The sequence below is a fragment of the Sceloporus occidentalis genome, unplaced genomic scaffold (genome assembly GCF_023333645.1).
Source record: "Sceloporus occidentalis isolate IW3139 unplaced genomic scaffold, rSceOcc1.0.p SCAF_3, whole genome shotgun sequence".
NCBI classification, from domain to species: domain Eukaryota; kingdom Metazoa; phylum Chordata; class Lepidosauria; order Squamata; family Phrynosomatidae; genus Sceloporus; species Sceloporus occidentalis.
Genome location: NW_028316983.1, coordinates 172,175,958 through 172,202,476, shown reverse-complemented (window position 1 = coordinate 172,202,476; position 26,519 = coordinate 172,175,958). Strand labels below are relative to the sequence as shown.

Below are 26,519 nucleotides of genomic sequence, written 5' to 3'. Positions count from 1 at the left end.
TTAGAAGTAAAATAACTTGGTAATTAGTGTAGTGTGCTATAATATAAAAGCGAAGGAAATTAAGTTTCTTTTTGCTAGTAGCTCATAATAGAACATGGATGACAGTGCTTGTCAATCCTTATTCTTAAAGGAGTTTTTTTGGGCTTTACTGTCTTAACAATCACAGCATTTTTTCTGCATGGTTGGGTGATGCAGATGCCTTTTTGAAAAACTAAACATACAGTTGGCTCGTAGTATCCATGGGGTTCCATTCTGGACAACCCTCCCCCACTTAAGACCTCAGGAGCTTACATTTGGGGTTTTGTAATGGGGGTCCACAAGCATGGCTGCATGCACACGCTGTCATTAGGGCAGACTGTACAAAACTATCTTGTTTTTTTTCATCAGAAATAGAATGGGATGAAGGTATAATTAGAAATGGAAATTACTGTTTTGAGTAATGTCCAAATCCAAATGGTTTAGGGACATCAGTTTTTAGGTTACAAGTTTTGAAAAATGCCTTCATAGGATAATACATGCTATATACATTAAAATGACTTGCCTCATAAGATAGTTGCATAGGAGTAAAATATACAACTGATTGCCATCCTCCGGCTCATTAGTAAGTGCCCTTAGGATTATAATGGCGGGTTACAAACGGCCCTCAAGGCGCCGTTTTCCCGCCGCCGCCATTCGCTGCGTAGGGAAGCCCGAGCGGCCAGACCGTGAGGCTTCCCCGCACAGCGAAAAAGGAGTGCCGAAATGGCGCTCCTTTTCGAAACGCGAAAGTGGCGCCACGAGGGGCGGAGCACGCCCGAGCGGTGTCACTTCCGCCGCAACACGTCTGGATGCACAGCGTCCAAGACGTCAAAATGGCGGCGCCCATGTGGATGGGCGCCGCCATTTACGACGCACTCCGCACGTACTGGGAGGAAGGGCCATGAGGAAGGTAAGAACCTTCCTAACCCTAATATGGCCCTTCCTAACCCTAGTACGCGCGGAGTGCGTACTTTATGGCGGTTTGTAACCCGCCATAGTTACTCTTTAAAAATGTGAAATTGAATTTTCCCTTTCTACTTACCTCAGTACTGTTTTCATTCTTTAGATAGATCTTTATTGTGTCAAAATATATTACAGGAATATGTTAAAAGAACAGTCAGGAGTGAAATATATATTTGCTTACCATATACTGTATTATACAATCATAGAGTTGGGAGAGACCGCAAGGGCCATCCAGTGCAACCCCCTGCCATGCAGGAAATCTCAATCAAAGCATCCCCGATGGCTATCCAGCCTCTATTTAAAGACCTCCAGGGAAGGAGACTTCACTACACCCCGAAGGAATGTGTTCCACTGTTGAACAGCCCCTACTGGTTCCTCCTAATGTTGAGGTGGAATCTCTTTTGCTGTAGCTTGTATCCATTGCTCTGGGTCCTAGTCTCTGAAGCAGCAGAAAACAAGCTTGCTCCCTCCTCAATGTGACATCCCTTCAAGTATTTAAATAGGGCTATCATATCACCTCTTAACCTTCTCTTCTTCAGGCTAAACATCCCCAGCTCCCTAAGTCATTCCTCATAGGGCATGGTTTCCAGACCCTTCACCATTTTGGTCATCCTCTTTGGACACACTCCAGTTTCTCAACATCCTTTTAAAATTGTGATGCCTAGGACTGGACACAATATTCCAGGTGGTGCCTGATCCAGAATAGAGTGGCACTATTACTTCCCTTGATCTAGACACTATACTTCTATTGATGCAGCCTAAAATCGCATTGGCCTTGTTAGCTGCCGCATGTTGACTCATGTTTAATTTGTGGTCTACTTGGGCTCCTAGATCCCTTTCACATGAAGTCTCATTCAGCCAGGTGTCCCCCATCCTATATCTGTGCATTTCATTTTTCCGCCCTAAGTGCAGTACCTTACATTTCTCCCTGTTGAAATTCATTTTTTTTTTTAGCTTCGGCCCAGCTTTCTAATCTATTAAGGTGATTTTGGATTTTGATCCTGTCCTCTGGGGTATATTAAGCCATGCAAGTGGGACTTTTATCTGACTGAAAGATGAATCAACATTTTAAAAGATTTGTTAGGGTTTAGATAGCTTAGACTGAAGAACCTGGAAATAAGTTGTGCTGACAGATATGCACAATTGATATTGAATTGACTGGGAAAGGACCAGACTGACCTGGAAATTTTTATAACCTTCCAGGTCCAGAGGAGTAGTAGAATCATTCTTGCAATCTGAGGTGTATCCACACTGCAGAAATAAAGCAGTTTGACACCACTTTAACTACCATAGCTCCATTCTGTAGAATTCTGGGATTTGTAGTTTGGTGAGGTATTCATCCTAGTTGGTTTTGGTGCCTCACCAAATTACGAATTCCAGGACTCCACAGTATAGAACCATTAACAGTTAAAAGTGATGTCAAACTGCTTTAATTCTGCAGTGTGGATGCACCCCTGGTTCTCCGGATGGAGAATCAGAGGAGATGCACATCAGATATTAACACCCATGTCTAAAGGTTTTGCAAGACACTGCATTTCTGTGGTAAAATTGATAAGCTACTCACAAGACCATAAGATGATCCATATTATCCTAACTATGTACTAACAATATTAACTGCTTAAGAATAAGGCTTGCCTCTTTTTAAAAACTGAAGGGTCACTGACTTTTCAGAACCAATTAATTTAGGAAAAAATATAGTATCACCATACAAGAGCTAAAGCAGAGTTCCTCCATAAAACTACTCAGTGGTTTTGAAATGGGATCTTTTAAAATTTTGTTGGGCAGTTTTTATAATTTGAAAAAATTTAAGGATCATCTTTTCCATCCAACACTTCATTCCTGTTTGTAAAATGTATATGAACATTCTGTTCTTATATGAGACTCTCGTCCAAGAGAACGATTAGGTCCATACCAACTTAATAACCTTGAAATCTCCCAGGCCATTAATTGCATTTCATCAGAACAATTTGCTTTTCATTTTAACAAGTATAATGTAGATTCTTTTCACACCATAATCAGGGACAAAAGAGTTTAAATATATTTATTTTTGTTATTAAAGTAAATAACTAGAATTGGCAAATATGAGAACTCATTTTGATTGGCAATATGCCACTTCAATGGGAATGCTAAGATTAATTATGCCTGGTGGTATGTGAGAGCTGCACTTTTTGTCACAGCTTTAACTTGTTAACAGGCAACAGTTTTAAAAGATAAAGCTAGCAACCTGAAATATGACTAAAAGGTTTATGTCAACATTAAAAGAGATGTTGTAAAGATGTATAGTTAATCTGTATAAAGACAGCACATCTGATTTTATGTTTGTCATTTAAGGAATTATTTATTGACTTCTGAAGTTGCCTTTTGCCTCTCCTATGTTTTGCAGATAGTAAGTTCCCAAATGTTGAATGTACAGTATAGTTCATGTTCTTCAGTAAGATTTGTATTTTTACTTTACCCTGTCTTTCCACCATGCTGCATATAAAGTCTTCTTGCTTAGTGTAAGGAATGAAGGACTGATAAGGACAGTTTTAAAATAGTCAATCAAAAGTCACAATTTATTTTAACTTTTTGTTAAAGAAAAATGAAATTCTGTACACATTTACATACCACTTGTTTTTGTTTGTTTGTTTTAGATGTCAGAATATCTTCTTTAGGAATTTCTACATAGACACAAAAGATTTGCAGTAATTTTAGGGAATTTTCATGATCTGACATTTAAATGAGGCAAAGGGAGCACTTGTATATATACTTATCAAAAACCAGTATACAGTATATATTCTCATGTAATTAACTTGTTAACTCTGAGAATCAAATTGAGACAGAAATAGCTCTCATCATTTCAGCTGGAAAGGGGGAGAGGTTTATTTTAGAACAGCCATATATAGCTGTCATTAAGGAAGAGGGTTTAACACTTTATCATATTTGTTTCCTAGGCTCCCAATTCGCAGTCTCCAAATGCAGATAATATTTCTACAGAGGTGCTGCTGCCCCACTCCCACACCTCTGGGAGTAATAGCTGCTCAGGAGAATAATTTAGATCTCTACCCAATGGGATGGAAGGAATGGGTTGAAAACCCTGCATCCCACTGCCATGTTTCATCAAATTGGCAGCCCATGTGGCTGCTGTGAAATAAAAACAAAAGAGTTAGCAAATTAAATTGTTTTTGAACTTGTCCAGTTTTACCACTTGGACCAAACTCACCCTTAAATAGCCTGATAACTGATAACATTTACTGAATCACCATGAAGTTGCACAGTTAAAATGTGTGTGAGGTGCAATCCTTATATGTTTCAGACGCTAGGAAATATTTGGGTCAGGAAAGTCTGTGGAGACTTTTGTAATAGAGCACTGGTAAGCAAAGTGTGGCCCATGGTCTGCATGCAGCCCCAGGGTTGTTTTTATGGCCCCTAGGGCCCCTGGAGGTTTTAAAAAAACAAACACAATTCTTCTTAGCTCACAAATTCCCCCAACATATTTCTAGGAAGTGTAGAGAGCTTTCCACTATGTTTGGAGGCCCCCTGTACCCCCAGAAGTCAAAACAATTATTGAATGCCCAAAAATGGCTTGTAGGGGTCATGGAAGGCCACACAACATGGTGAGAATGTTCCCATGACTCCTAGAGTGTTGGGGGGAGGAAGCAAAATAACATTTATTTATTTTACACAAGTATGTGCAGTGGGGGTCCAGCTCTTTAAGCTCTCCTGCAACACTAAAGTGGCCCCCTATCCTTACACAATTGCCCATCTCTGTTGTAGAGACTTACCTGCAAACTTCACAAAAGGTCACGATCTGCTTCAGGATATTAGGCAGGGGTAAAATGAAAGTCAAGCAGCATGCATATTGTCTGAGAAAGGCAGGCAAATGGGTTGCTAAAATGTCAAAACAAATTTGCATATTTTCTACAATAATGTCTTGTGACCAGTGGCAATACTAGGGGGTGCAGTGGCGCAACCTGCACCAGGTGACACCCCAGAAGAGAGGTGACATTCAATAGGGCCGTCCTACCACAGGAGAGGGGAAGGGTAAGCGTGCCCAGCAGCAGTGGCAGTCTCCTCACTAGGAAGCTGCTGCAAGAAGGGACAAGGCCAAGCACACCTGGCCCTGCTTCCCCATGGCAATGGCTCTCTCTTCTCAAGGAAGCCACCACCGCCACAAGGAGGGACAAAGCTAAGCAAACACCACTTTCTTGAGCCAGTGGTGGTCTCACAACAAAGCCACTGCCATAGTGAGGAGGGACAAAGCCAAACACACCTGGTTTTGTTTCCCCACGGTAGTGGTGGTCTCCTCACAAGGAGGCCACCACTGTGAGGAAGAGCAAGGCCAAGTGCACCTGGCCCTGCTTCTCCTTGGTGGCAGTCTCCTCGAGAGGAGGCCAGTGCCACCACAGCGAAGCCTTTGGTAACACATCCTGGCCACCATGCACCCTGCACCAGGTGACACCGGGGGGTGGACCACCACTGCTTGTGACGTCTTCCCTGTGATAACAACTTGATCATGGGTTTCTAGGTTGCATCTCCTTGACCTTTGAGTCTTTTTGTAGTGAGTAAGATGTACATTGGAGTTTTATGGTTGTGAATGATCTAATGTGCAGATATGGATACTTCCTAGTCAAGTATACTTTAAGGGAACTACTTTTCCTAAAATTATAGCTTCAGCATAAGAATCTCAACAGAAGATGAGACCCTTTCTTTCTACTGTTGGTGCTGTGGTAGGAGGTGTAATTAGCATAGGGATTAGTAGAGTATCTGGCTTGGAGTTGCCGGATGTTACTACACTTGAAAACAGTTTTTCCCCCTTTTCTGTAGATCCCCCTCCTCTTTTATCTTCCATACATAATGGGAAATCAAGTCTACTAGTTACTGTACTTAGTCCTATGTACTTTTCCCCATCAGAATCAGTGAATCCCATCTGAAAATAATTATGTGAAATTGTAAAGTTTCTGCTAAGTCCTTACAATCAAATACCTGGAGTCTTGACACAGAAATATAATATTTTAAAATATCCTAAGCTTATTTAGCAGAAAGTTAGGACAAACAGGACCTTTATTTTCACTGCAGAAAATCCACCCCATGATCAGAAAATGAGAAATCTACCAGTGTCATTCATACTGCATTTAAAATTTCCAGCCCCCATTCATTTTCTATCCTGTTTGTTATAGGATCAGTCTGTTAAATATTTCCCCTGAAATTGATGGAGGTCCTGACAGAACAGCTTTCCCCATATCCATTTGCCCATTCCTTAAGATCATAAAGAAAGCTCTTCTCCAGATATTCCCAGTGTCCTGTGTGCCTAGAAAGAAGAGAGCTTCCTCTGACATGGTGATTTGATAATGGAATTGCTTCTCCAAAGGCACAAAGACTGCTGACATTGTAATCTTTCTGGTTCCAGTTTGAAATTTTTTGTTTGTGATGGCTTTTATTTAATTTTTGTATTTGTTTTCAGTTTGTTACAGTGTTTTCAAAGCTATTTCTTAATTCTAAATTTTATTTGTATAGGTATCCTATGGTGAATATGTGCAATTTATGTAACAATGGAATATGTAAATACTCCACATAAAACGATGAAAATAGGAATAAGTAAATTGATGGTAGATTGAACCAGAGATAATAGTCAATGACATCTGTAATCCTTAGTGTTCCTAAGCCCCTATATTTGCAGAAAAATTGTAGGGATTGGAAAGAGACATGCTTCTTCCCTTAAATATGAACATGAGAGATAGGGGAGAGTAGGACATGCGTGTTTGTCTCATAATTCTAGTGAACATCCATGACAGCGGAGATCAGTGCTGAAGAAGGAACTCATCCACACAGCTTAGAAGTCTGGATGTTGTGGAAGGTAAATAGGCTTCCTGCTGTTTCCTTCCTTTAAGCCTGGTATAAATTCCCGTAATGACCCTCAAGCCTTCTGTTTTGGTTTTTCAAGTTATTAGTAATTACTTCATTTAAAGAAGTGTGAAATATTGTTAGTTCAGAATTCTTTTAAAAAATATGTAGAATTGAAAGTGCTTAGTGCAGGGAGTCCAGATACACTGCATAATAATTGAGCATTAAACCAAATGTGACCTTAGTTCATTTTCGGGAACACTTGATCGGCATAATTTCCTTTATTTCCAAACATTCTATGTACTTTTCCCCAACAGAATCAGCGAATCCCATCTGACATGGTGTTTTTAAGAACTTCAGAAAAAACAGGTATGTTGCTGTTTTCTTGTCTTGCTACATGAATATTTTTCTGTATGGAATGATGTAGAAGAAACACTCAAATTAAACATTTTTATTATTGCTACTTTAGCTTCCTTTTGATTGATCTTCCAAGTCCTGTTTGCTTTCATTTTTTCAGTTTATTTTAAATTGAAGCAGACTTGTTTTTTTGTTTTGTTTAAATTGTTGTACAGCATTTCAGTCAAGTTCAGGATAGTCTACTCTTGCATGCACCATCATAATTCCACATTAGAAATGGATCTTTTATAAAGGTATGTCATCCCGAGATAATTCTCCCACATACTGATGTGCAACCCCTCTCACAGGCAACCTGCATACTTTTGCTATCTGTAGTGGAAAGGGAATGCTATACCTACCCTGTGCTGTTGTCCTCTTTTTATGGGCCCTGGATGTAAGAATGGGAGGAATTAGAGTATCTGTTGTCCTTTCTCCTTGAGGATATTTTTTCTGCTGCTGTGGCCTAATATAATGCCTGCTAGATGACAATTGAAGTAGGGCAAAGCCTGATGAAGTGGGCCCTGCTGTTGCTATTACAGCCTGAGGAAGTAGCTGCTCAGTGAGTTGGGATGAGTTACTTTGGTTCCAGTTAGCAAATATTCTTGTTTTTAAATGCATGGAGCTGCTCAGAAACCTTCAATTACTGTTAAAGAATTAGTTTGAACCATTAGGAAAAATCTATACTCTTGGCCCCCAAACTTGCCTTGACTTATACCATGAGGTTGACTTATAGTTGAGCATATATGATAGATCTATTGAAGTCAGTGAAAGTTAAATTAGTCACAACTAATGTATCCCATTGATTTCAGACTGTGTATTCTGAGCTTAATTTAGTCTGGCTCCAGCTCCTTTGTTGCTGAATGTTACATTTTGTTATCTTTATATTTATATTATGCAAAATATTAAGTATAGTCAAGAAATTTAGGTCCCAAACACACTGCAGAAATAATCCAGTTTGTGACTGCTTTAATTTCCCTGGCTCAGTGCTAGGGAATTCTGAGAACTATAGTTTTATGAGATACTTAGCTTCCGCTGTCAGAGAGCTCTGGTGCCACGACAAACTACAGTTCTCAGAATTCCCTAGCACTGAGCCAGGGCAGTTAAAGCAGTCTCAAACTAGATTATTTTTGCAGTGTGCTTTGGGCCTTAGGAATGCTCAATAGTGTGCTTTGTATTGCTCCTTGTGGTAGCAACCTTTGATTAAACTCTGTGTGTGTGTGTGTGTGTGTGTGTGTGTGTTCCGGATCCCGCCGCGTATGGCGATTTCCGCCTATGCTCGAGCCCCATTGTAAACAATGGGGCTCGTGCATGGCGGCGCGCGGGGCACAACGGGCGCGCGCGCCCATTCAACTGAATGGGACACGCCGCCCCTTCTGCCCCGCGTGTGCCCAGCGGCTTGAGCGCATACGCTCAAAGCCGCTTAAAAAAAGTCCGCGTATGCAGAGGCCCCACTGTATATATATTGCTGCCAAATTGTTATAGAAATAATATGATTTTTTCCCCAGACATTTTCAGTGCAATAACAGCTAAGCAGAATCCAATATATGATGTTGACATTTCTATTTAGTAGTTTGATACAACTGCAAATTATAATCAATTAGATTACTGCTGGGTGTCTTTTTGTACAAAGATGTCTGACACTGTGAACTCCTGAAATTACACAGAAAATGTGGCATCAGTTTGAAATTCAGCTGTTTAGCTGAAGTGTCACCTTCTATCTCCTGAGCCGACTGCTACAGAATAATAAGGCTGTAATAGTTCTAGCATGTGTTCTGGAAATTTCTATTATGTTTAAGAAACCATACATTCTAAAATCTACCTGTCTTGAAATAAAAAAAAAGTTTGGGAAATGTATTGCTACAGAGAATGACAAATGACTAGAGTGAAGTTTTGCACATACGGCCAAATAAACTTTTATCTGCAGGGCATGAGTGACTGCCAACAATCTGTCCAAACTACTTTAATCTGTTCCTGTATCTCAGTTCCTATTCCAGTTTTAACATTTGATTTAACTCAGGCTAGCAATGTTTTGACACCTGTCGCAAGCTGCTGAATAATATTGCCTTTATGGGTTCCACCTATTGTTTTATATATGAACTCTAGAGGAATGAAAACATTAAGGCTAAGTATGCTAATAATGGTATACTTAATATGTTAATACTTAAAGAGCAGCTGTAGTATAGTAGGTGAGACACTGAACTACAGAGCAAAATAATCTGGTTCAAATCTTGCCTCTTGTATGAATGTACAAGAGGCGAAATATGAATAGGCAAATCACTTTTTCTCCACCTCATCCATCTACCTGTATTAAAGATATGATATCTACTTGGCTTACAGTTTTTGTAAAAGGTAATACCTTGAATCCCGAGATACTTGGCTGCTTCCCCCCCCCCCCCCATTCTTTCAGTAACCATTTATGAGGTGTTGCTGTGAAGAGTCCCTGAATCTTGAGTCCCCATTTTTTTGGAATGCATGGAGTACAACTTCTAAGAGAACAACTCACCACACCCTCCTGCTTTTTGTAGCTGTGGCTGGCATCTTCAGAGAATGCTGGCATGGAAGAGAGTGGGGTATATATACTGTTGGCTGACAGGAAGTGATTTAAGTGTTAATCTATGTATTGTTCTGTTGTTGAATGGCAAGACTTCAGGGTGTCTATTTAATTAATGATCCATTGTCTGCTGGAAACTCCCCCTGACTCTGGGTGGTCTTCATTTGCATTTGCTGGGTCTTGATTTTGGTGTTTTTCAGGACCGTTAGCGAAATTTTGTTTACTTTAAGGGTTTCTTCTTTCCTGTTGAAGTTGTCTAGGCGTTTGTGGATTTCAATGGCTTCCCTGTGTATTCTGACATGATAGTTGTTGGCATGGTCCAGAATTTCAGTGTTTTCAAATGGCATTATATGCCCAGGATGATTTATAACGCGTTCTGCTACTGCTGATTTTTCTGGCTGACCCAGTCTGCAGTGTCTCTTGCGTTCCTTGATTGGTATTTGAAAACTGCATTTGGTGGTCCCTATGTAGACTTTTCCGCAGCTGCATGGTATACTATAAACTACTGTGGCCACAAGAGGGTCTCTCCTGGCCTTTGCTGAGTGCAGCATTTGCTGGATTTTCTTGGTCAATTTGTAAACCATTTGGAGGTTGTGCTTCTTCGGCAGGGAAACTATTCCCTATTCTGTCTGTGATCCCTTTGATGCATGGTAAAAATACCTTCCTTTTGGGTGGTTGTTTGTCTTCACTCCTGTGGGTTTTTCTGGGTCTGACAGCCCTTCTGATGTCTGAGCTGGATTAACCATATCCTGCAGAGCCCAGTCTAGGTTCTAGAATTCATCTTTCATGAAGTAGGGTTCACAGATCCTTTTTGCCTGGTCTACCAGTGTTTTTATTGTGCTTCTTTTTTGACCTGGGTGATGGTTGGAGTTCTTGTGTAAGTGTCTTCTGTCCATGTGTGTAGGTTTTCTGTATACTGTGTGACCCAACCGTTGGTTCGGTTTGCGGATGACCAGGAAATTAAAGAATGGCAATGTTCTTTCCTTTCCTTTTTCCATCGTAAATTGGATGTTAGATGCTTCAAAAACACAGCCAGATCTTCTTCACTGTGACTCCAGATGATGAAAGTGTCATCCGCATATCAAAACCATGTTGTGGGCTTTTTAGGTGCTGTTTCCAGTGCTTGCTTTTCAAAGTGTTCCATGTAAAAAATTGTTATCATGGGGCTTAGAGGGCTTCCCATAGCTACCCCATCTCTCTGCTCGTAGAATCCATTGTACCCTGAAAGTAGCTTGTGGTGAAGCAATGTTGAAACAGGGCTCTGATGTCTTCTGGAAAAAGTTGTTAGATGAGTGCCATAGTGTCCATTATGGGGACTTTGGTGGACAAGGAGACAACATCAAAGCTGATTAGTATGTCTCCAGGGTTGAGGTTGAGGTTGTTGATTTTTTCTATGAAATGAGCTGAGTCCTTGATGTAGTGGCGGGTTTGCCCTATATAATGTAGTGGGGGTGTGTGGCTCTATATGCATATGATGTAGTGAGGGGTTTGCCCTATTTGCAAATGGCCTTGCCATTCAACAATAGACTACACAGATTAACACGTAAAAAACGTCCTCTCAACCAACAGTATATATACCCCACTCTCTTCCATGCCACCATCCTCTGAAGATGCAAGCCACAGCTGCTGGTGAAACATCAGGAATAAACTCTTCTAGAATATGGTCTCATAGCCTGAAAAACCCACAAAAACCTATGAATGTCAGACGTGAAATCCTTCGACTTCACACCCTCCTGCCTTTATCAGATTTGCTTCTGGATTGTTGAACTTTGATGACAAACAAACAACACTGCATTCCTAGCTGATTACTTAACTTCATAGAAATAAATAGGAATTAGTGAGCATACTTAGGACTAGGAAGACAGTGTGGTGTAGTGGTCTGAGCACTGGACTACAACTCCGGATACCAAGGTTCACATTCCTGATCGGTCATGGAAATCCACTAGGTGACATTGTGCAAGTCACACTCCATCATCTTCAGTGGAAGCAATGGCAAAACCCCATCTGAACAAGTATTGCCAAGAAAACTGTGTGATAGGGGTCCCCTTAGGGTCGCCATAAGTGGGAAGGCACATAATGACAGCAGTACTTAGTACTGCATTCTTAATTTAAATACAATGGATAGTACTTCTCAGTCCTAATAATTTTGATGTTAATTACTGATGACTTTCTGTCTAACACAAAAATATCACATAGCTATAATTTCTTTCACAACTATTATTATTATTATGCTTTATTTATATAGAGCTGTAGATTTACACAGCGCTGTACATACAAACAATAAAATGATATAGTAAACCTGCCCATGGCATACAATCCACGAAATAATAGCATAATACATATAAATAATACATAACAATACAGGAAAGGGTACAATAAAGTAAAGCAGGCAACAAATTAAAAATGTCAAATAACAAATAATAGTCACGCAATGCCTGGGAATGCTTCTCTTAACAGGATGGTCTTCAACTCAGTTTTGAAACTGGTTAAAGAAGTGATGACCCGTGCTCATGGGCAAAGGAGATTCCAAGAGTGAGGGGCAGCAACTGAAAAGGGATGAATCAGGGACGGGGCAGTGAAAATCCTAGACTGAGACAGCAGACCTTGACTACTAGAACGGAGGGCACGAGTGGGAAGGTGAGGAGAAAGAAGGTTAGATAAATAAGGAGGGGCCAGCCCATGCAAGGCTTTAAAAGTCAACAGCAGAAGCTTATACTGAATACGGAAGGGGAAGGGGAGCCAGTGAAGGGATGATAATAGAAGAGAAACATGGTCAAAGCGGCGAGCGGATGTAATAATGCGTGCAGCTGAATGCTGGACAGAAATTAAAGGGCGGAGGTGAGAGAGAGGAAGCCCTGCCAGAACAAGGTTATTACAGTAATCTAGTTGTGAGATGACCAGAGTGTAGACCAGAGTCTTGGCAGTAGAGGCCGAAAGAAATAGACTGATTTTAGCAATATTATAGCAATATTGTAGAGAAAAAATCTACAGGCCTGGATCTGGGGGATACACAACAGAAAAGAATCAAAAATGAAACCAAGACTGCGGGCTTCCTGGATCGGTCAGATAGAGATGTCATCAACAGAAACAGAAAAGGTGTATTGAAGGGTGGAGTTAGGTGGAAAGACAAGAAGCTCCTTCTTGGACATATTGAGCTTCAAACACCGATGGCACATCCACCGAGAGACAGCTGTAAGACAAGATGAAACTTGCTGTTCAAGCCCCGGAGAAAGGTTAGGGGTGGAAAGATCCAGCTGAGTGTCATCGGCATACAGATGATAGGAAAAACCAAAAGAGCTGATACGTTTTTGTATGGAAAATGTGTAGAGAGAAAACAAAAGGGGAACCAAAACAGAGCCCTGAGGAACTCCAACAGATAAGGGAACAGAGGATGAAGTCTGACCACCTGTGACCACTGCAAAAGATCTATCTAACAAATAAGATCTAAACCAGTCAAGAACAGAGTCTGAGAACTCAAAGTCAGAAAGTATGTCAACTAGAAGACTGTGATCGACGGTGTCAAAGGCCATAGACAATTCAAGAAGAATGAGAACAGAGTAAAGGCCATTCGCCTTGGCCTGTAAAAGATCATCCGAGATCTTAGTGAGAGCCGTCCCTGTATAATGCTGTGGGCGGAAACCGGACTGAAAGGGATTGAGTTGGCTTCAAGAAACTCAAGACAGCGAGAATAAACAACCCGTTCCAAAACCTTAGAAAGAAAAGGAAGAAGAAAAATCGGAAGATAGCTAGACAATGAAGAGGGGTCAAGAGAAGGTTTTTTTTTCCAGAATAGGGGAAACTAAAGCATGTTTAAAGACCATAGGGAAAGAACCCATAAAGAGAGAGAGATTAAAGATATAGAGAAGTGAGGGTAGAAAAGAGGGAGCTATAGAAATTAGAAGATGAGTAGGCATTGGATCAAGAGAACAAGTTGCAGGTTTGGAAGAGTTTAGCAGTGTAGAGGGTTCATCCAAAGAAACAGGAGGAAACACATAATTTTTTTAGGCGAAAGTGAAAGAAGATTAGTACTAGAAGAAAAATCAGGAGGGACTATCTCAGAGCAAATAGTGGTAATCTTTGAGATGAAATAGTTAGCGAAATCATTAGGAGAGAATGATGAAGAGACAGGAGGAGAGGGAGGTTTAAGCAAGGAATTGAAGGTGGAGAACAAACACTGCGGGCGCCTCTCATTGGCACAGATCAATGATTTATAATATTTCTGTTTCGCCATGGATAGGGTGCGTGAAAAGGAAGAAAGAACAAATTTGTAATGAATAAAATTAGTCCACTCCCTGGACTTTTTCCAAAGGCATTTGGCCACTCGCGAGCAGGACCTGAGAAACCTGACAATGGGAGTAAGCCAGGGCTGAGGCCTAGTTATAGAGGAAGGCATGCATACAGATACAGGGGCAAAGCTGTCAAGAGTTGAAGAAAGAGTGGAGTTAAATAAATACATTGCTGAATCAGCAGAGTCCCCATGATTTAGAGAAGAGAGAGATGAATTCAAGGGCTGACTGAGATGGTTAGAATTAACAGACTGAAGATCGCAAAAATAGCAATTATTTCAAAGAACTCTCCAGAACTAGACATACAGATACAAGACAGTTAAAAAAAAATCTGACAGAGAAACTTCTTTTTACAAAGTCATCTTTTGCCCACCAAGTCTCTCTTTTTTTCCTTGTCCTCTAACTGGAAGTTTTTTTTTAGCAGCACTGGAATTGGGAGACTGGTGAAGAACTGGAGAAATGCAAACTTTTAGTTGCCAGGTTGGCGCAGCATGTCTGCAATAAACAGTGCAATAAAGCTTGAGCTGGAAATAATGAGATAATACTTAGTGGATCCTACTGTAGTTGTGTATACCTGCTTACAACAGGCAAAGTAATAGGAACTGCCTCTCGAATCCCTTACTTGAGCACATGTGAATAGCAAAGCAGAGAGAAAAAGGGAAAGCGAATTAGCTACCTCATCATTCACCCCCAGCATATTATAAAAGCACAGAGCTATAAGTTTGGCCACCAAATTGGAAATCATAATAAAAGCAGAGGCTGATGAAAAAAAGAAAAATCTCTAGATGCATTTTGGAAGAAGCTTTCAGGTGGTCTGTAGAAGATGCAAAATATTTCTGTTTACTTGCACTGAGCTTACCTGACCTGGTTGTTTCATTTCAAATGTGTATACTGTTAGTTTTGAATAAAAACTTTGATGAAACATGCAGAACTTCTTCTTTTTTGTGGTATAGGAACCTATCTGCATTCTTTCTGTGTTATTTCAGCCTCTAGTACCAAATTTTCTATTAACAAAGTAATGGCCAGGAACACATCTACTTTGTTAACTGAGGTATACCTGTAACTCCTACCTTAATTGGTTTCATATAATAATGTTACAGTCTTTTAACTCTTTTGATTTAACTATGCTTGAAGGATAAAAAGCTTTTTAATGTGCTTCTCTTTTTAAAGAGGCCATCACTTATATTATTGGAAGTTAAAATACTGCTCTTTCTCTGGTGGATGTTCAGTGAATACAAAATAATTCTGTAATGTATTTAATAACATAAAAATTCCTAAAACGTACAGAGTCAATATAAGAACTCTAAAATATATGCAGTGTGATCAGGCTTGGATTAAAAGCATCTGTGTGCTTGTCAATGAGGAATTGTGATGAGTTCAGGGGTATCATATTGACTTTGTATTAATACATGGTATCTTATTGGACTATAAGCTGATTGTTTAGAATGTAAATGAATCTGTTGATGGATCCAGTGACTGATGGCTTAAATTCCAATTAATCAATTGCTTCATCAGTTCCTTAATTCAGATCAAATATCTCTTGAGTGAACATGGTTCTTTCAGTGGTATTAGGAAAAATTAATGCTTCATAACTAATTTTCATCAATCTCTTATAAATGTCAATATTTTTCTCACATGTCCAAAGTGACAATATTATAGCATAAGTATTTGGCATATATTGTAGTTCCATTTTATATCAAGCTGTCAGGACTCAAGTTTTCTCCAGAATATAATAAGTGACATTTTGTACCCAACAAAGTGCTTTTCAGCTTGTCATCAGTTAATTTTTGTGTGTATCATTATATAGGTAGTTTAAAATTAAGCTACTGCTAAAATGCAATTTTTTTATGGAGGCAGTGTTGTTGGGTTCTGATTCATAGCAACCAAACTGCTAATTCTACAACGTATAATACTTTATGACAGTTTCACATGCCTCATTTCTCAGTGACCCATCAATTAATTCATCAACACTAGACACAGACTCTTCATTGTGACACTTATACCAGTTGATCTTAATTTGATTGCCATTAAAACCACCCTTTCCTGACAACTCTTGTCAATTATACAAAATAAAATCAAGTATTCATAAGAAGGCTGTAACAGGATATAGGCAGGCAGATTTAATAATTCAGTTTTGGTGAGGCTTAACTGGCATTAGTTGTAGCTAATGTTCTCATTTGTGAAAAATTTATCAGATACAACACTGGAGAGAGAATACAGACAGAATAGCTTTTATTTATACAGCTTTGGCTGTCTAGTGGCCTAAAAGGAAGGAATGTTAGCATAAGAAACTAAAGGTGTCATGCTATCTAAATAATGAATTTTAAGAATCATTGTTACAGTCTCCATTATAGATTTAAAGGTTGGTGGGAGAGATATGGAAAAAATTGAGGGAAACCCATTTGGGTTTTTTTTTTTTAATTAACCATTTTCCAGGTTTTTTCCCAGTGGAAAATTGGACACTTTAAGGAATTTAGGGGGGGGAAAGGAACAATGAAATATTTTTTTTCTCTTTTAAAATGTGTTAGGTGTTTTTAAGATAAGATATTAGTTACTCAAAATAGTATGGACTGTGTGATGTGAAGGGTTGTACAAAATGCCAAACAAGGATTATTTTTCTTTTTTTTACTTTGAAAATTATATTTAAATCATTTTTATTTCGGAGTCCATAGTGCTAATCAAATTCTCTGAGAGTTCTGTGCCCCCCCCACCAGGTTAACCCTGGACTACGGTGTATAAAATTAGAGACTGATCATTCCTGTGCTTATTGTAGTCATATATAGCATTCTAATCAAATATACATTTCTGCACTGCAGGACCTGTTATCTTAATTGCTTAAACAATTAAAAAATTAAAAAATGCTTATTTATCTAATTTATGTCCCATCTTCCGTGAAATGAAGCAAAGTACAACTCAAAATACCATAATAAAAATGTTTAAGAGCAATCCTGTTAAAAACACTAATTTAAAACATTTAAAAACATTTAAAACAAAACAAAGATGAAGTTAAATGTACAGCACACCCCATTAAAAGGCAAATTATACCACCTAAAGTCTTGTCTACATAAAACAATTGTGCTTGCCATGGAAAGAGAACAGAAAGGGGGCCAAGCTGAGCCTCTCATGGAAGGGAATTCCCCAGTTTGGGAATAGCCATGAAGAAGGCCCTCTCCCATGTCTTCACTAATTTGCTGGTGATATTGGTGGGATTGAAAGAAAGCCCTATCCTGAAAAGCTTAAAACACTAACAGAATAATAGGGGGAGATTATGTTTCATATAAACTGGGCCCAAGCCATACCAGACCTGGTCAGCAGTCTGATGGCAGCATTTTGGATCCATTGAAGTTTCAAGACAGTTTCCAAAAGCAGACCGACATAGAGTGTGTTACAATAATCCAAGATTATGTAATTAAGACATGTCTCACCATGGTCAGTTTATCTTCAGGAAAACATGCAAGTGATGCACTAGTTTTAGTTTTAGTTTTGCAAAGACACTCGCGGCCACCACCATAACCTGTGCATCCAAGTTCAGAGCTGGTTCTATAAGCATGTCCAAGCTGTGAGTTTGTGTTCACATCTTCTTCGGGGGAACTTGTCTTCAAGTCATTTCTGATTTATGGCAACCCTCAGGTGAACCTATCACAGGGTTTTCTTGACAAGAATTTGTTCAGAGGAGGTTTGCATTTGCTTTCCTTGTGATTGAAGAGAGTGTGAGTTGCCCAAGGTCACTCACTGAGTTTCCATGGCCAAGCAAGGATTTGAACCCTGCTCTCCCAGTTGCCTAGTCATACTCATACCACTATACCATGGTGGTTTTCCACCAACATAGGCTGAATCTATATTCCTTCATCTGTCTTCTGACTGAACAGAAGTACATTTGTCTTACCTGGATTATAAATATATACTCATGTATAAGTCTAGAAATTTTAGTCAGAAAATTGACCCCCAAATCCTAAGCAGACTTATCCACGGGTCAAATGTAAATATTATACTTTAACTCTTATTAAAAAGGGAACTATTCCCTGGTGAAAGACAAAAGTGCAATTGTCCTAGAAGCACTGACCTCCCTCTACTCTCTCTTCCATCCAGCCTTTAGTGTGAGCTAAAACAGTTATGCCTGCCATCATTTTGTAGGTTCTTTGGCATTGTTTCCCTTTGCATCATCATTTAGATCCTTTCTTACATGCCCCTAAGTTTTACCCTTGATTTATCCAAGGGTCATATCAAAATCCATAATTTTGCTTCCAAAACCTGCCCTCGACTTATACATGAGGTGGACTTACAGTCAAGTATGTACAGTAAGCTGCAATATGCTCACCTTACCCAATCAGTCCATTAATGACAACAGACCCTGGTTTAGAACCTTCCTTGGAAAAGAGAGACAGAGTTGAGTGTCATTGGCATATGACTGAGTCTGAATCCCAAAATTGGGCTTGGTTCTCTTCCCCGTGCTGTTTTTTTTATATACAAGAAACTAGTGGGAAGGCCAACAGACAAGATTTTAAAAAATTCTAAGTAAGAATTCAGAATTGCAGCATTCCTAAAAGATGCTTATTCAACCTCTGTTTAAAACCTTCAAAGAAAGGAAGTCTATCCTAAGGCTGTCAGCAGTTCTTACAACAAAGAAACTCTTCCTGTTGCTTAGGGGGAATCTCTTTTAATCTGAGGCCATAGGATCATGTTCTTGGCTTTGGGGCTGCAGAAAACAGTTTGCTGTGCTTTCTACATAGCATCCCTCTGGATACTTAATGATAACTATCATCTTTCGGAGTCACCATAGTATAATGGTTTCAGTGTTGGACTACGACTCTGGAAACCAGGGTATGAATCATGCTCAACCATGAAAACCCACTGAAAACCCATGAAAACTGGGTGACTTTAGGCAAGCTTTAGGTTCGCCGTAAGTTGGGGAACAACTTGAGGATACACAACAATAACAAGTTCATCTGTCTGTGTCGAATATCAGCGCCACTTTCTGAGTTTTCCCATCCAGAAAGGACTTGAATTACTGTAAAACACTGCCTCCCAAGTTCCATCTTGGAGAAGCAGCCCAGAAAGATACATTGGTTGACTTTGTATCAAAAAATGCTGCTAGCCTCATTCTTAAAATGATGTCTGCTTGAGACTATTTCTGTCCAAATAATACATTTATCTTGTTTACTACACAACTTATAGTTTATTTTTTCCCTATGTTTCCCCATACATGACAAAAACTAAGAAATACGTGTAGGTAGCATACAGTGAAGCACTTTGCAGTTGTCTCTGCAGGATAGGTTTATTCACAATCTTGCTAGTATAGAACTAGTTGTACATTTTGCAATTATGTCAATTATTACTGTTATATATGCTAACTAGGATATAAATGGGAGGTATTATTTTGAAGCAAGACAATAAGTTTGAGTTTGATAGGATGAGAAGCCCTGCCTGTATTTCAATTTTTCTCAAAATTTCCGTTCCTATGGCTTCAAAATACCCAAAGGATTTACATATCTGTTTTCACATGAACAATTCAAAAACATACCTGTGTTAGTCTGGAAAATCAGTATGTAAAGGGATCTTGTAGTGCTTTTGAGGCTAACTGAAAGAGAGAAGTTGGTAGCATGCTAGGGGAGAAAAATGAAAAGAAGAAAAAAGTGAGTCTTGAAATGGAATAGGGCTGAGGTGTGAGTAGTGATTTGTTTCTTAACTGGAGACCAAGGCCTTCAAACAGGTTTCAGAATGCCTTAGGCCTGAAGGGCAAGTGTCTTCATCAATGGGCCTGTATGAAGGGCAAAGTATTTAGAGCTTTTCTGAGAGGTGGGAGGACATTACAATTCTCTTCCATAACTTGTCTCCCTCTTTTAATTGCATTCTGGACTGATATCTATTGTATATTATTGTAATGTACAAAATTATTATGTAATATTATTTGGGGTGCACTGCAATAAACCTTTTTGCAGTTCTTGAGATAAAACATAGGTCTAGATTTTTAGATAATTCAATGAAAGGTCCTTTTCTTGTGCAAATGTCCCCTCTTCACTCTTCCAGTTGTACTTTTTACCTGCTTCTTCCTCCTTCTCCTTTTGCTCATCCTTTTATTATACAATTAAGGTGAGATGGATTGCAGGGAAGAATGGGCTTGTTAGATACTTGATCGTTAAAAAGGCAGATGCCACAGATTGTGTTTGGGATCCCTAGCTCCTGTGTGAAAACCAGTACTCTGCTATTTATATATGCATGCCACATTTTCTCATCAAATGTGGGGAGATAGAAAGGAAGCAATAATGTTATCCATATGCTCAGAGACTCTCAGAAATGTCAGATTTAGAATTCTCCTCTCTTATTTCCCTGACCAGTCTTTGTAGTTATCCCTTTACTATCTTTATCTTTGTATCACTTGTTTCTGTACTTGTGGTGGATCAGTGCCCTCTAACTGAGATACATCACTCCCTTTCAACCTTTGACAAACAGGATATTTGAAGAATGATTGATGTGTCTTTGTTGGGGAGGAGTGCAAATAAAAGAGAGATGCAAATGAGTGACTATGGTAAGATCTCATGCTTCAGGGCAACCCTCCTGCACCTGACAGGTCTTGGATGTGCTGGACTGCTACAGTTCCCAGGAAACAGTTTATTATAAACTCAGTAGTACATATGGGGGAAGAATCCAGGTTTGAGAAAGGGGTGTTTAAAAGGAGAAAAAAGAGAGAACCAATACCAAAATGTGTCCCTAGGATCAGCATAGACAAGCTTCGTGCCATGTCCTGTAAACCCATGACCAGTTTTGAAAACTAATACTTGAAATGTCAATTATTTATAAAATAACCCTCCCAGCCCATTGGTAACTATGTACACAAGGACCCATATACAGTTTAGTTTTAGCAAATGTGAACTACAACATATTCTGTTTACTCTTTGAAGTTACTTGGTCAATGTCAGAATGATTTGCAAGTTTGCATACTGGCTAACCTGTTTACCTAATAGATACTATGGCTTCAAAGGCTCTTTCTAAGCATGTTCAGAAGTGACGCTTCAAATTACAGAGTTGAATTGGCTTCCTTCTGTGCAGATGAGCAAGCAAGAAGAATGTTCTGTAATGTATTTCAAGAATTGTGTACTAAAGCATATAATAATTCTTTGCTGAGACTTTTCATTAACATAGTAACTTTTTTTCACTGGTGATTAGAAAATGCCAGACAAAATTCATGATTTGCACCACATTCTGTAGACTGTTTCCTATACCACAGTCAACCATGCTCATTTCTGTGCTGACTAAACTCTAATGAGTTAGCAAACCAGTAGCATACTACCAGAAACTGTGAAGAATCCCATTCCGTGTATTCTTGCACTGAAGTAATGTAAGGATAAGTACAAGTCCTATATTTATTTACACTGGAGTAAACCTCCTTGAGGCCTAAATAGCCTAAAGGCAACAGGTCCTGTCTGATCTTAGCAGCTAAACAGGTTCAGCTTTCATTAGTATGGGAGACTGCCAATGAATACAGTTAGCCCTTCTTATACACAGGTTTTATACACGGATTCAAGCATACACGGTTTGAAAATGTTCAAAAAAAGTATAAATTTCAAATATCAAACCTTGATTTTCCATTTTTTATAAGGGACACCATTTTGCTATGTTGTTATATTTAATGGGACTTGAGTATACACTGATTTTGTTATATACGGAGGATCTTGGAACCAAACCCCAGCGTATAACAAGGGTCCACTGTACTAGATGCTGTAGGCTATATATCAGAAGAAGGAACTGGCAAAATGATCTCTGAGTAAATCGTATGAAATTTATGGGGTTGTCATAAGTCAACAGGTGACTTGTAGCCATGCATGTGCATGCATGCACACAATTGAACAAAATGGAACTTGCTTTCACTTGCCTAGGACTCTTCTGTTGGCATTTATTTTAATTTTTCATGACTCAGTGCTGCTGAGGAGAATATGAAAAGACCTTTATTTGGAAAATTGCACGTCTTAAGAGAAAATACAGTGCACCCTTGCCTTATGCGAGGATCCGTTCCGGACCCTGCTGCATAAGCTAAGTTCCGGGTATGCTTGAAGCCCATTGAAACTAATGGGGTTCACACATGCAGTGCGGCACGGCATGTGTGCCGTGGGTGCATACGCCATTGAGTTCGACGTGGGTATCACTTATCCAGCTTTCATGTAGAATTTATTTGAAAGCTGTAGAAATCTATTAAAAATTCAGGTTTACTCTATGTATTTATGATTTTAAAATTTTTATTAATGAATTGAGGCCCTCTAAAGACCAGATTGTTTGGGCTAAGCCTTGATAGTAAAAACATTGCTGACAAAAAAAAAATCCCAGCCCACAGTAAAGAAAAGTAGCTGAGAAAAGAAGAGGCTTGAAAGTTTACTTATAAAGCATTGTGTGGTTTGTTTTAAGCAGATGTCATCTTGAGCAGTCAGAACTTGTAAAGAGAAACTATTTAAAAAGCCTCCTATGTAACTGTAACCATGTTTTGCAGAATGTGACTTATAAATTCATGCGTGAGTGAGCAGAGAAACAAACAGTTATTTTTTTTTAAAGATAACAACTGTTGTGAACTTACTCACAAAATTGTTTTTGCTTCAATGGCTTTGATAATGGTGTCCCATTGAATGGACTGGGAACAGCTAATTATGTAGCAATGCTGAGGGTGTGTAGATCAGATCAGTGCTTGGATTTGAGACCAGCAAGGACCTCATGTTAGCTGAGTTGCCCTATCTACCCTTTTGTTGTTTTTACTGCTGTTTTACCAATTACATCAATTTTACAGAACATCGGTGTAATACTTTTATGTAGTTGAAATAAAAAAAAATGATTTGGAGGCGCAAACTTTTTAGAATCCTAGTTTTCATTTTTTAACAGCAATATAAGGTATAAACTTGATTTAAATTTGTTTTGTTGACAACTGTAGGGTTTAATGTAGATTCACTGAAATCAGCAGAACTTGAATTATTCATGACCAGCTTAACTCTAATTAATTTCAGTGTTCTGTTGTAAATATGAAAAAATAGAGTTCAACATTATATTAATTACAAGTAGTAAAGTATTCAACTTAACATCAGTTAATTTCAGGTTATTTTTATGTGGTCTTTGATCCTGACTGTTTAATTTTTATACCTTTAAAACATCATTATATAAACTTGAGGATTAGCATGTCCTGGCACATTGAAAAGTCTTGCCAATAGTGCTAAAGAATTATTTCAAAATGCAGGGTAGGGAAACATTTTATTGTTTAGGTTTTGCTGTAGTGATCACTATTGAAAGCTGACTTGGCACAAAGCAGTCTCTTTTTCTGGATAAAAGGGAAACGGACTATGAGATAAGTTATTGATGAAATTAACTGCTGAAGTGGAGAGGAAATGCAGCTGCCCAATACTTGTCATAGTGTGAGCTCTATTAAATGAATATATGTGCAGTCAACCATTCACAGGAGCCACACTGGTCTTGAACTGCATTGATCTATAGTATAATTCTAAATGAAATTGATGGATGAGAGCAACCATTGACAGCAAGGGTAAAGAGAACCATGAAAGTCTTGTATAGGGAAAGTATGATGGAAAATAGACTGTTGATTAGAATGTATTGTAAGAGTATGGCATCCTTATATTGTCTTATGCTTATTTATACTGTTTTCCATTTCAGTATCAATTTCATTTCCATTGTAATCAGTATCTTCTATGCCTAGAAGATGCTTACTTTATTACTTTTGATTTTCTAGAAGAAGGTAATTATTTTTTGCTCAATCTTCAGTACATATTTTAGTAAATCAATGGATTTTTTTTTCAGTCTCAAAATATAGTTTTGTATATAATTTCTGAGATACATCATTTTTGAAGGGTTTTTTTTAAAAAAAAATTGAGGTTTATTTACTTCATAGTTTATAGAATATTGCAGTGCAGTTACTGGAATGAGTACAGTATGGATGTTGAGCAGTGTTTAAGTTCTTTTCATAGACTATTGTGTGAAAATTCCAATTTGGGTCAGATATAAGTTCAGATATATTCCTGTCAACCATACCATTTCAGACAGCTCACTGCATATGCATTAATGAATAAAATATTGGGTTTAGCTAGCTCTTACTTACACTGGAGCGTATATTTAGATTTTGTCACCAAATTTATCCAGATTTAGAGATCCAAATAAAACACCCTTTGTTTTTTTTTAAAAATTAGCCTCCTTCTTGAAAATGCTTCTTAAAGTTTTGTCTGTCCAAGAGTTGCTACATTTTCAAAGCAGAATAAAGGATAGTCAAAATTTATGATGTGGCAGCACAACATAAGTCCGGTCTCTCCTGAGCGTACTTTTGATATTTATTCTGCAACTTGGGAAAGTTTCTTCGGCACGTTACAGACGGCCCAGAAGGGGCAGTCTCGCGCCGCTGCTGGTTGCTGCGTCCGGGAACCGCAGCATTCAAACCGCACGGTTCCCGGATGCAGCAAAGAAGGAGTGCGAAAATTGCGCTCCTTCCTCGGCCCCGGAAGAGACGCCACGAGGCGCTAGTCGCGCACCCGCGGCATCACTTCCGCCGCGCGACGTGCGGACACAGAGCATCCGCTACGTCAAAATGGTGGCAGCTGTTCCACACGGCCACTGCCGTTTTGAAATAGTCATTACGTGCGAGGGGCAAGGCGCGTCAGGAAGCACCACCCCTCGCGCGTAATGACGGCGCCTCATGGGCCCGTCTGTAACGCACCTTTGTTTTCTGGAATACATCTCCCATAGTCCCCTAGCCAAAGCTCTGGATATTCTTTAACCCCATGTGTTGTCTCTGGGTGCATTTCTCCCCCTGGAAACATAGAAATATCCTTGTTAAGGATTCTCCAACATCACCACACGGCTGCTACCAAGAACTGACCCACCATTGGGATGATTGCCCCACCATCAGTTGCCTTGGTCCCTCTTGGATTATGGATGGATACTGAATGGATGACAAGACAAGGGGATGTTAACCAGCCTGAGGAGGAAACAAAAAGGAGTGAAAACTGAGAAAGTCTTGAAATTAAAACAAGACACGTGCAGGGGTCTAAAGTGTGCAAAAGAAAGAATCTGTGTGACTGATAGGCAAAGAGAGGAAGGGCAAAGCAATGGGAGAAGAAAGTGAGCCTAGGTCATGGAAAAACAGGCTGACACGAGCAATATCTGGAGTAAGATTGGGCTGGGCTGGGCTGGGATAGAATCCAGTTTACATGACTATGGGAAGAAATAATTTTTGACACTAGCAGAATGGAAGAAGATTCTTGGAAAAGACAGAATGAGAAAAAAAGGAGAGTGGGGCATATAAAGCAATGCAGACACACAATGTGAGAGAAAAATGACCTCCTCCTGGCCTAACTTGCCATCATGTTGGTCTTCTGCCCATTTACTGAATTATACCATTACCCTTCAGATGTGTTGGGTATATGTGAAAGAGTCTCCTCTGAATATGTTTCTGAAGAGGTAGTGACAGAAAGTACTGGGGGACACACAGTGATGAAGCAGGCATGGGGAAGGGATCCTTAAGGGGAAAACGGAAGGGGAAAGAAAAGAGATTACAGGTGGGCCTAGTGTTGGAGGAAGAGGAAGGAGAAGGGACAGCAGGAGCTAAGTGAATGTATTGAAAAATGAATGGATGGAAGGAGAGAAGGAAGGAAGGAAGGAAAAAGAAGGTGATTTGCAAGGGAAGTGGGGGAGAGATTGAGATGCCTCTGGTGGGAGATGGAATGTGTAGCGAGGACAGAAGAGGAATTGAAAAAAATAGGGTGGATAGATGTCTGTTGGAGGAAGAGACAGAGAGAATGGCATAGAAGAAAAGGAAGTGTGTATGGGGGGATTAATGGAATGAAAGAAAGAGAAACGGAAGACAAAATGAACCATTTGGGAAGTACAGGGTGGTGGTCTAGGTTGTGAGCAAGGTAGAGGCACAGAAAGAGAGATTAAATGCTGAAAGGAGATGGAAGAATAGCTGGACACAAACCCTGCAAGGTGTCTCCCTGCCTTGGTCTTAGTTATCTTTGCTCTTGGAAATAAGCATGATCAGATTGCGTAAGTACAGCTGTTTCCTTCTCTCTGTTTCTTCCTCTTCCCAAAACATGAGTAAAATTTCATCATCACAAAAAAAGGAAGAATAGCAAAAATGGGAGAGGAGGAACAGTTCAGGGTATATAAGGAGAAAGTGCTTGGATAGGAGAAAGGACTTTTTCTGCTTTCTGCTGCCACTGATTTTCCAGGGTGAAACCAGAGTTAGCTGCTAGCACAATTACACAGGAGGTTTATGTTTTGATAGTGTGTACATATGGCAAGTAAACTGAATCTAGCCTCCAGTGCAATTTTATCTGGCTCCTAGTAACCGCCAAACACTTGAGTACACAGAGTTAGTTTTGTGCAACAAAAATGTTTTCTTGAACCACTGTTTGGAGTACAGAGTGATTCCTGAGATCTTGGAAGTTTGTATCCACACTCTACTTTATATAGAAATAGTACATGAACCTTAATTGTTTTGTCCA

At 39.4% G+C, this 26,519-nt stretch overlaps 1 protein-coding gene across 3 annotated transcripts in view; it reads left to right on the top strand.

Annotated features, from left to right (window-relative positions):
• LOC149317126 (putative phospholipid-transporting ATPase IIB) overlaps positions 1-26,519 on the top strand; it is a 176,518-nt gene that overhangs the window by 46,961 nt on the left and 103,038 nt on the right. For 2 of the 3 annotated variants that reach the window (XM_089516905.1, XM_089516903.1), the window contains exon 7: positions 7,122-7,173. In XM_089516905.1, the coding sequence (XP_089373031.1) occupies positions 7,122-7,173 (52 nt within the window). Of the gene's footprint in view, positions 1-6,725; positions 6,818-7,121; positions 7,174-26,519 lie in introns of those variants that run through there. The other variant, XM_089516906.1, reaches the window with a different exon arrangement.